Source organism: Plecotus auritus, assembly GCF_963455305.1.
Source record: "Plecotus auritus genome assembly, chromosome: 6".
NCBI classification, from domain to species: domain Eukaryota; kingdom Metazoa; phylum Chordata; class Mammalia; order Chiroptera; family Vespertilionidae; genus Plecotus; species Plecotus auritus.
The window spans coordinates 16,985,434-16,997,234 of record NC_137773.1 but is presented as its reverse complement, the minus strand read 5'-3'; the positions used below and the strand labels follow the sequence as shown (position 1 = coordinate 16,997,234).

At 42.8% G+C, this 11,801-nt stretch overlaps 1 protein-coding gene across 1 annotated transcript; it reads right to left on the bottom strand.

Annotated features, from left to right (window-relative positions):
• Positions 1–3,991: 3,991 nt before the first annotated feature.
• Positions 3,992–11,068, bottom strand: MED7 (mediator complex subunit 7). The gene is made up of 2 exons (XM_080677082.1): positions 10,955–11,068; positions 3,992–6,137 (listed from the first exon to the last, which is right to left on the bottom strand). The coding sequence occupies exon 2, from the start codon at positions 6,118–6,120 to the stop codon at positions 5,419–5,421; it is 702 nt and encodes a 233-aa protein (XP_080533208.1). The 5' UTR covers positions 6,121–6,137; positions 10,955–11,068; the 3' UTR covers positions 3,992–5,418.
• Between the last annotated feature and the right edge of the window lie 733 nt (positions 11,069–11,801).

Below are 11,801 nucleotides of genomic sequence, written 5' to 3'. Positions count from 1 at the left end.
AGCTCTCATCCTCCCCCAGTACTCTCACTCCTAATGGCTCTTAAAAGATTGCATATTATTCATAGCAGATCCCTTTTATTTGTTGAATGAATGTGAAAATCAGTAAAGACCCACAAGGTATCTTTCCTTATAATGCTGATACAAAGCATTCCTGGCCAACCATACCTCCTTGCAAGACTCATCTTTTGAATGCCTTCCCTTATTTCAAACCTAGAGTGGAGGACAATGAACCAGCAGTTTCACAAAATTTGGTCATATATTAAGCAAATGTGAGAAGCATCTTACTGTCTTATTCACTAACCAATAATGCCGAAGTCTTTCCCAGGTCTTGTCTAGGCAGCCCTGGGAGAAAGGTTCTGATCAAGACTTATTCAAAACATAATACTGATTATTTTGAAGAATTCACACCATGTTCTCTCCACTAGAAAAGGCCACCGACAGGCACAGGCAGCAAGTCTCACTTATTGAATAAAAAGCTCAGTATTATAAACAGAACCTCTGAGTTTCCTCATCTTTTTCGCTCCTCTGCCACCTGGCTACAGCTACAAAACTTATGGTAAGAGTGCCACTTACTGTTAGATTCATTACATTGCAATTTGAAACCAGTTCTTTAATCTTTGATTCTAAATGCCAAACACAAAAGGCAAAAGATTTAGCAGCATTGTTGACTTTTGATAGTTTACTAAGTACCATAAATTATGCTAAGTGCTTTGTAGCCATAAAACCACAAAACTGACCCTCAGTTTCTTAAAGTGGAGATGATACATAGGTATCTCCTTAAAATACACACGGAAGTCTAAGACATAAATGCCTTAACATGTCCAATTTCCACATGCAAATCTCTTCCTCAGTCCAGAATCATGTAGCATCTAAGAGTATGGACTTTATACGGTAAAAATGTTGGATTCTCAGCTCCACTACTTATTACCTACTAGAGGCCTGGTGCACGAAATTCATGCATGGGGAGGGCGGGTGTCCCTCAGCCCAGCCTGCACCCTCTCCAATCTGGGATCCCTCTCACAATCCAGGACTGCTGGTTCCCAACTGCTCACCTGCCTGCCTTCCTGATTGCCCCTAACCACTTCTGCCTGCCAGCCTGATCACTCCCTAACCACTCCCCTGCCAGCCTGATTGATGCCTAACTGCTCCCCTGCCAGCCTGATTGCCCCTAACTGCCCTCCCCTGAAGGCCTGGTCACCCCTAACTGTCCTCCCCTGCAGGCCTGGTAACCCCTAACTGCCCTCCCCTGCAGGCCTGGTCACCCCTAACTGCCCTCCCCTACAGGCCTGGTCACCCCTAACTGCCCTCCCCTGAAGGCCTGGTCCCTCCCAACTGCTCTCCCCTGCAGGCCTGGGTCCCCGCCCCCCCAACTGCCCTTCCCTGCAGGCCCGGTCGCCCCCAACTTCCCTCCTCTGCCAGCCTGGTCACCCCTAACTGCCCTCCCCTGCAGGCTTGATCACCCCTAACTGCCCTCCCTTGCAGGCCTGGTCCCTCCCAACTGGCCCTCCCCTGCTGGCCTGATCCCTCCCAATTGCCCTCCCTTGCTGGCCATCTTGTGTCCACATGGGGGCAGCCATCTTTAACCACATGGGGGCGGCCATCTTGTGTGTTGGAGTTATGGTCAGTTTGCATATTACTCTTTTATTAGATAGGATAGAGGCCTGGTGCATGGGTGGGGGCCAGCTGGTTTGCCCTGAAGGGTGTCCTGGATCAGGGTGGGGGTTCCCTTGGGGCATGGGGCAGCCTGGGCGAGGGGCCTGTGGTTGGCAGACCGGCCATGCCCCCCGGCAACCCAAGCAGAGGCCCTGGTATCTGGGATTTATTTATCTTCTATAATTGAAACTTTGTAGCTTTGAGCAGAGGCCTGGGCCAGCCAGGAAGCTTGGCTTCCTCCATCACCAGGGAAACCCAAACCTCCTGTTCCTCCGTGGCCGCAGCCATTTTTGTTGGGATTTATTTATCTTCTATAATTTAAACTTTGTAGCCTTGAGTGGAGTCCAGAGCTGGCCAGGGTGTGCAGGAAGCTTGGCTTCCTCCATTGCCAGGGAAACCCAAGCCTCCTGTTCACTCTGTGGTCACAGCCATCTTGGTTGGGTTAATTTGCATACTCGCTCCTGATTGGCTGGTGGACGTGGCTTTGTGGGTGTGGCGGAGGTATGGTCAATTTGCATATTACTCTTTTATTAGATAGGATTACTTATTAACTGTATGATGCAGTAGAGAGGTGGTAAAGTATGGAGTTAAGTGCTTTGGCTTTTTTTTTTTCTTCCTCTTTTTAAAAAAAAAATGTATGTTTTTATTGATTTTAGAGAGAGAGAGAGGGATAGGTAGAAACATTGATGAGACAGAAACATCAATCAGCTGCCTCCTACACGCCCTCTACTGGGGATTGAGCTCAAAATACAGGCATGTACCATGACCTCGATTCATGGGTTGATGCTCAACCAGTGACCCACACCAGCTGGACTGCTTTGCCTTTGAAAGTAGAAATTTTCAATCCTGGCTCTGCCACTCACTGTCTTGGTAACCTTGGGTAAATTACATAACCTCTCAGAGCAATTGATTCCTCATCTGTAATATGGGTATAAAAATTATATTGATTTCATTGGGTTGTTGTGAGGATGAAATGACTGTCTATGTAGTTATTAGAACAGTGTGGACAAAGCCCTATATATGTTTGCTTTTGACTTTCCATCAGATTTAGGATAAAACAAACTCCTTCCCTTGGCCTTTTAAATCCTATAATCTGCTCTATATGCTTCTCTAGCTCCACCTCCTCCCTATGTTGTGGCAATAATCTTTCTCATCCAATTCATGCCACCTTTTTATTTCCTCATGAGACCCTTGCACTTGCTGTTTCCAGTCACTTCAGGACGTACTGTTAGGCAGGATAGATAGCTGCTAGGGCAGGAGGGGAAGAAAGGGGGAAAAGGTGCAGTTTATCTCACCCAGTGAACAAAGAAGTCAGCAGACTTGGGACTTGCCAAGATAAAATTGTCAGATGTTCTCATACATTCTGGGAAAAGCCACAACAATATAAAAGGGGGACCTTGAAATCTAGTCTGTTGCCCAAGATATCAGGGAGGGGAAACTTGAAACCTATATGGGAGAAACATCAATGTGAGAGACACACATCTATTGGCTGCCTCCCACACACTCCCAAGTAGGGGTGGGGATCAAACCTGCAACCCAGGTATGTGCCCCTGACCAAGAATCAAACACTAGACCAGTGTGTAGGCTGACACTTTAACCACTGAGCCACACTGGCCAGGACCATATAAGCTTTTAAACTTTTAACTATCAGATCTTGTGCTACTTTATACCATTGAAATAGTTCACATCAAAATTCTTTTAAAAGACCTACAAAATCAGATCCTCTCAAAGTCAGAATTTAAGTTGCTAATGGAATTTAAATCCCTTAATCCTCTCCCCAAACACAAATTCATATACAAATTATGTTGTAACTCTTATAACGTGATTCAATTAGGTTTCTTTTCCTTGCAAGGATTTGCAAAACAGCTAAAAAATTGGCTTTGTACCTTCTTAGCCCAACATCCTTATGATTATAAAAGGGTTGAAGGCAAATAAGTAACGAGATTTCTTTCGAGAGCTGCTCAAGTGTTATTGCTCTCCCAGAAGGGAATGAGAGGAATACCTCTTCCCCTTCATTGTAAACTTAAGACTGGCCTGTGTCCTCCGGAGCCCAACAATCCACACCAAATACATGCCAGAAAAAAAAAAAAAAGAAAAAAAAAAGTGGCCAATCTACTTGGGAACAGCCTACACTCCAAAGATTTCTAAAGAGAATGAATGTTTCACATATAGAATTGACCTGTGGTCACTTAAACTGGTTTTTGCCAGCTCTAGAGCTGAAGACCTTAATAGAGTAAGGATGGTATACTGGAAACCAGGGACTGAGGAAAATATCAAAAGTACATCTGGGAAAAGGCATTACCTTTATCAGTGATTCTTTTTTTTTTTTTTTACTACTTAAATTTTGATTATTTGCACCAGATTCATCCAAGGGCTTATTAAATCATAGCTTGTTGTATACCACTGCTGGAGTTTGATTTAGTAGGTCTGGAGTGAGGCAAGAGAACTTGCATTTCTAATAGGGTCTCCAATAATGCTAATGTTACTATCCAAGATTACACTTTGAGAACCACTGGCCTACATTAAGAGAAAGGCCAGCAGAGAACCTCAAATACAAGGCAGACTCTTCACCAAGACTTTGGTGGAGAGGTTAGAGGGAAGAGAAGAGAAATACAGAAATAAAGTCTTGTGATCAAAACAGGTGACTTCTTGCTCAGATAGTCAAATCAGCTGGATTTGGGTGCTGGGGGTGGAGGGGAGAAGGAGTTAATGAAAGGAGGGCCTAGTCCTTAGTCATTCAAGGGCCCAAACTAATTAAACCTTTATCATCTTCAAAATGGTAAAATTATGCTGGCCATCCAACCAGAAGAGAATGGAGGACCCAAAGTTATCCTGGGTGTGGCCATTCACCCAACAGGTAAGAACAGAATGGAGGATTGTGCAAGAAATTTTTATGGGGCAGGCCTGGATTTTTAACCCTCATTCCACTGCTAAGAAATTAATCTCAGAGCCTTACATAGACACAAGTGGGAAAATATAGTCCCTGGCAGGGCAGCCTTATCTCAGCACCGTATCTCAGGGGAGATACAATCTCCAGTGAACATCTAACAGTCTCTGCCACCAAATTCCCTTTCCATTGCAGGCTTCCAGCTTTAAACAAGTATGAACTGAATTTTAAAGGAAATGTACAATTAATTACATAAATATTTTAATTACTAAAATGAATGGTTGCAACTAAAAGTGATCAAAGGACTTATTATCTGATTGACTAAAAAAAAGTTACGGGACCCATCCAGGATAGGGTCAAGACTGTTTGACATAATGTATTTACAGGAGCAGTCGAGAGGAAAAATAAAATTACTATTTTGTAACTCTATGGGATTCCTCTTATTTAACATGTTATAATACTTTTTTAGAGAGTAAGCAAATTTTTAAGTAAAATATAAAGATTTCACAATTTCATATTTATACTACTTGATATCCTTTATTTATCATTCTTAAAGCAAGTCTACATTCCAAGGATGAAAATTTGCTATTACTGAGGATTATCTTCAATGTTTAGTGCAACTCCAAAAACAGGAATATTCCACACAACAGCAGCACTTTGCTTTTTAAGTTGATTATTCTTAATGCAGTCACACTCATTGCCTATGCTTGCCATAAAATGAAATCACTGCCTGTGATATCTCATAATTGATGAAGTTGGAGAGTGAAGCTGTTTACATAACTCCTAGTTATATATCTTTTAAGACTCTCCAAGAGCAAATTAACTAATATATGATGCTATTTACAGAAAGGAAAAAAGAAAAAACAACAAAAAACCCCTTATGGTCTTTCATTCATTTCATCAATTAGAACGCACAAGGCAGCATCTTTCTCTATAATCTGGTCTTTCCGATGACCTGAATTTTCTCTTTCTTGTTCATTCTGTCCAGTACAATTGTTGCTATCATCAGCATCCATTGGTTCAGATTTTACTTTTATCCCTGCTTCTGAATGGGGCAAATCATCAGGCAAAGAAGCCAAGCAATTTTGAATCATCTCAATGACTCTTTCCAGATGCTTCTGAAACCTCTCAGCTGTTTCAAGGCGTTGACGTTTCTGCACCTCCATCATGACCCTGAGGGTTTCTCTTGCTTGGTGAGGTCGGTATTCATTTATGAGATGATGAACATGTACAAAAAGCAGCTTAAGATCTTCCAGTTTCTCTTCTCGCTTTATACTCCCAGGGCTCCTTATCAAGATATCTAAGAGGTCTAAGAAATTAATAAGGATAGACATATTCAGTTTTCTCAGTTCTTTCTTGTGATCAAACTGCATAGGATGAAGCCGTTCAATGCCCTGACTTTCTAAAGGACGGATGATAAGATCATCACACTGAAACTGGTTGCCAAACATCATATAACTGTCTTTTATTGGAGGTGGAGGCTTGGGAGCTAGTCCTTCCTGAATATTTTCATCCGTATACTCCTTGATGTATTGCATCGGAGGTGGTGGAAGGGCACTCACTTGCTGTGGCTCACCCATTGTGGAAGATCAAGAACCTACAGAAATAGACCAAAGATTTAGAGTACCTCTACAAAACAAACCTGTCACATTGGGTGACTAGAGATAGAATATTTTCCTTTTTTCGCCCTAGCAGTTGGGGGCCCAGAACAAAATGATCTCCTTGGTTTCTAAAACTAACATTTACAACAGGGAAAGGTTTTGATCCTTTTCTATTTATCCAAGTACTTTCCTTCTCTACTTAATACTTTCAGCGGCACAAAAAAAATATGCTGCAGTATATTTTCATCTATAAAGAAAACTGTGCTCACTTAGACTGATCTTATCAGATTTTTCAAGATATAAAACACCATCTAACATGAAAGATGGCAAATAATATACTGGAGGTAGTTTTATACTGGAATTTGTGAAGTCCTAAAGGTAGCTATGGAACATTCCTGAGTTTCCACCAAGCCACAGTGGCAGAGAATGCTGCTGAGAATGCTGCTGATTTGTCTCCCCAACCAGACAATAAGCTCCATAAAGGGAAAAATTTTGTCTATCATAGTTCTTGCTATGTCCATAGCCTTGCACATAGAAGCTTCATAAATATTTGTTGAGCAGTTTCATCCATTTCAAGAGGGCTCCAAATCAGAGAACTTGGAAGTGGGTACAAACATCCTTAATGTGTGTTCATTCTTTCATATATATGTTTGTTAATATATGATAATGAGTATCCAGGGATGATGATTATGATGATAGATAATATTTGAGCGCAAACTATATGTCAGACACTATTCTAAATACTTTTCTCATGGTTGTGAGAAATCCGAGAAAAGAAAGGTGCTGTTTCCATTTTAGAGATGAAACAAGTGGTTGAGCCATTTGTGTAAAGTCACAGAGTATGTAGTAGAGGATGGATCCAGAGTCTAAAGATCTCAAACACCGCATTATACTACCTTTCAAGGATAAATAAAAAACACTACCTCCATCCCAGTACTGCTTACAATCTACCAAAAAAAATAACTACAAGTTTTAAGGCTACTACAAAAGACCAATAGATCTGACTACCAAAAATAAATATAGCACAACAGAATGGTGGTTACCAGAAAGAAAGGAGGGTGGGAAAGGACAAGAATAAAGGGTCAAATACATAAAGACTAGACTTTGGGTGACAGGCACACAATGGAATAAAATTATGAGGATGTATACCTGAAACTTTCATAATGTTATGAACCAATGTCACCCCAATAAATTTAATAAAAATAAATCTAAAAATTCCATTTAGCAATGTATAAGCAAAATAACACCTCATTTTTCTGGGATAAAAATGCTTGCAAGCTAACCAAGGGCAAAAACTAGAAATTTTTATTTTTAAAAAACTTTATTTTCTGACTCCATTTCCCAGGAGCACCATGACTTCAGGAATTGCCTGTCTTGTTCACAACTCTACCAAATTGCACCTCAAACAATGCCTAAAAGGTGGTAGGTCCTCTATAAAGGTCCATTGAGTGAATCTCTTAAAAAAACAAACAAAACAAAAAAAACCTACCTTAATGAAGGATATAGCAGAAGATAACAAGGAAAATGCAATTGTTAAATAAAGTTGGGATGCCCTAACCAGGTAGCTCAGTTGGGGTTAAAGTCATCCTGATATGCTAAGTTGCAAGTTCAATCCCCAGTCAGGGCACACACAAAAATCAACCAATGAATGCAAAAGTAAGTGGAACACAAATCAACACTTCTCTCTTTCTCTCCCCCTTCCTTTCAATAAAATCAATAAATTTTAAAAAATTAAATATAAACAAATAAAGGGAAAATATTCAGGCTAATACACTTTGTTTTAAGATGCTATTAATTTTTAAAGAGAGAGGAAGGCAGAGGAATAGAGAGATAGAAATATCAATGAGGGAAACACCATCCATTGGCTGCCTCCTGCATGCCCCCTGCAATCCCCGCCCAGCATGTGACCTGACTGGGAATCCAACCGGTGAGTTAGGCCTTCCTGAATATTTGGTTCATGGGTCAATGCTCAACCACTGAGCAACACCAGCCAGGCCAGGCTAATATACTTTTTAAACCATTTTTTAAAAAGGAGACTTTTCATCTAACAAACCATCAAGATGTCAAATATTCCATATAATCAACAAATAGAACACCTTCTATGTGGCAGGCCTTGGATTCCAGCAGACGTCACTCTCTCCTTCCTTTCAGAGTCTGCAGAGTGGTCATCCTAACTTTAGAAGCAAACGTTTAGTTATCCTCGCCCTAAAGGGAGGCTTCTGGGGTGGAGAGCACTCACCTCAGCTCTCATATTAGTCACCTTCATGACCACCTATAGGTAACACTCTTAGGTGCTAGGCCAGCACCACCCCCAGATAATATGGGAAATTCTCATCCACAACTGATAGGAAAGGAAGCAAATACATATTTGGAATTTAATTTGGCAGTATCAAAAAGTTTAATACTGATATTCTTTGAACCAATAATTCCATTTATAGAAATTTATCCTATAAAATTGGTACAAGTACACAAAAAAAAAAAAAATGCTTAAGTTTAATGCAGCCCTGTTCGAAAAGAGTAGGAAAAGTTGGAATAAATGCATGATTTCATAGATGAGGACTGTATAAGATAGTCTATAGCCATTAAGGAAAAAGGAATGAAAGTGCATGGGGAGGAGGGTTATAAACATTGTGTACTGTTTCACTTGGTTACAAACTTAGGACAGCTGCAAATAGTTATAATCAACCCTTTAAAACGTTTTAACAGCCCTAGTCGGTTTGGCTCAATGGATAGAACATTGGCTTGCAGACTAAAGGTCACGGGCTCAATTCTGGGCAAGAGCACGTGCCAGGGTTGTGGGCTCAATCCCCAGTGGGGGTCATAGAGGCAGCCGATCAATGTTTCTCTCTCATCATTGACATTTCTCTCTCTCCTTTCCTCTCTGAAATCAATAAAAAAAAGATATTTTTAATAAAAAAATAAAAAAAGTTTTAACATAAATTAAGACTTACAGAAACACTAAAGGCCCTGTGCACAGATTCATGCACCAGTGGGGTCCCTTGGCCTGGCCGGCGAGAATTGGCCGAAATTGGCTCTCCAACATCCCCCCAGGGTCCTTGATTGCAAGAGGGCAGTTCTCGTGTGAAGCACCCCAGAATCGGGCTCCCTCCTCTCTGGTTCCCAATGTGTCACCAGAGAACCGCAGCTGCCAAGTCACTGCAGCTTGGCAGCTCCTGCACTAAGCATCTGCCCCCTGGTGGTCATTGAGCGTCATAGCTACTGGTCAGATGGTCGGATGGTCACTTAGGCTTTTATATATACAGAAGACTGTATGAATAGTAGAAAGAACATTCCATGATCTCTTTTGTTGTTGTTAATCCTCACCCTATGATATTTTCCCTACTGATTTTGAGAGAGTGGAAGGTGGTGGTGGTGGGAGACATCCATTGGTTGTCTTCCATTGGAGCTGAGGACTGAACCTGCAACCCAGATACCTACCCTTGATTGGGAATTGAACCTGCAACCCTTCCTGTACTGGTGGACGCTCTAACCATTGAGCCCACTTGCCAGGGTAAACGTTTCATATTCTTCACACATATTCTCCTAATTTTAACATAATCCTCACTTGCCTTATTGGTCTCTCATCTCTTTACCCCTAATATTGCAGTGCATACCCCCAAAACAAGAATGTTCTCTTACTAACCACATCATTACCAGAATCAGAGAAGTGGCAGTGACCTGATACTTCAAAATAATTTTTTAGATATATTTTTTATTGATGTCAGTGAGGAAGGGAGAGGGAGAGATAGAAACATCCATGATGAGAGAGAATCATTGATCAGCAGCCTCCTACACGCCCCCTACTGGCAATCCAGCAGGCAACCAGGGCATGTGTCCTTGACCAAAATCGAACCCAGGATGCTTCAGTCCTCAGGCGGAAGCCCTATCCACTTAGCCAAACCGGCTAGGACTCAAAATAAATTTTAACCAGCCCAGGTTTCACCCACGCAAGCCTTTTTGGTTGTGAGTCTCGGTTTGTGCTTCTCAGCACCATGTGCATGCCTCTATTTTTAAGTTTCCATTTTCCAAAGGCCAACTTCGTGACCGGTGCCACTGTTTTATATCCTCTCTTACTTAATCTGCCTAACCATTCTGAATTAAGCACTAACTTCATGTTACAGATAAGGATCCCAAGTCTCCATGAGGGGAAGTTCTGGCACCAAAGACTGGTACACGGTCCAGAGCAGGAATTCGTATCCTCGGTCCTCTGTGCTGCCCGGCACTAGCTTCAATCAGGAAACCGTGAAGCCCCCAACTGTACCAGGGACCCTGACATCCTACGGAAATTAGGTTTATTTAGCCATCACTTCTCTAGACTGATCTTTTCAAAGCGATGGAGGTCTTTAGTGAAACCAATGCCAGGTCGCACCCCACACGGATCCACTTCTACCGCAAATGTGGCTGCGACAGAGTAGTTTTAAAGCCTCTCCAGAGGAGTGTCGGGACGACTGGGCTTGGGATCCACCTCTTCCCCACCCCAACCCCTGGAAGTTCAGCGGGAGGTCGGGTGGGGACGCTGTTCTCACTTTAGAGAGGCCGGAGACGCCAGAAGACTGGCCAAGGCCACACCGCCACGGTCTCCCAATCTGCAGCCCGGCCCGGCCTCCCCACACGGACGGAGGCAACCCAGCCCGCCGGGCGGTCCACCTGGGCTCCGCGCGCGGCCGGGAAGCCACGCCGAGGGCCGCGCTGAGGGAGCGAGCGCGCCCCGCCCCAGGTCTCCCCCATTCCCAGCCTGCCCCGACGGAGCTGCGGGGTCCAGGGAAGAGAAAAGCGTGGCGAACGGAGCCCCAAACCGTCGCCGCCCACTCACCTCAGAACTGCGTTTACTCTAGTAACGGCCTCTCCCACTGCTGGGTAATTCGACTTCCGGGAAGAAGTCGATGATGTTGTCTCTTTATTGGCTGAAAGAGCTGTTCTTTAACCGAGACTTGTCCCGCCTCACACCGCTGGCTCGCTATTGCGCCTGCGCACAACTTTTCTCCCCTCGCCGACCTTTCCTGCCCCCCCTCCTCCATCTTCCTGCAATTCGGTGGCTTTGTCGCCAGGGGGCGTTAAAGTGGGATAGTACCTCTACTTTCTGCCCCTAAAAAGTAGCAGCTGGTAGCTGCTTTTCGTGGGTTCTTTTAACGCTTAAAATTAAACAAGGCATCTATCTACATGCCTTCCATAATGGTTAGAAAATAAGGATAAGCAGATATTTTTTATTTATTTATTTTTATATATATTTTTATTGATTTTTTACAGAGAGGAAGAGAGAGGGATAGAGAGTTAGAAACATCGATGAGAGAGAGACATCGATCAGCTGCCTCCTGCACGCCCCCTACTGGGGATGTGCTCGCAACCCAGGTACATGCCCTTGACCGGAATCGAACCTGGGACCCTTCAGTCCGCAGGCCGACGCTCTATCCACTGAGCCAAACCGGCTAGGGCAGCAGATATTTTTTAAAGTTATGTCGACTCTAACCCCACCGTCACAAGTAAATTTTAAACAAATTAGATTGGATTTTATATACTATTTAAATGTTTTTTTTATTTGGAAATATTTGTGACCACGATTAGAAATGAATAATATATTCCTAATTTCCATTTCTTCACCATCCACTGATTTTTATTTTTATTTAGAAATTCAGAGATGTCTATTCTATTCCCAGGCAGCA

What these genes read in the sequence shown, in the direction of transcription:
- MED7 (XM_080677082.1), bottom strand. Translation starts at nt 6,120, where the DNA reads ATGGGTGAGCCACAGCAAGTGAGTGCCCTTCCACCACCTCCGATGCAA.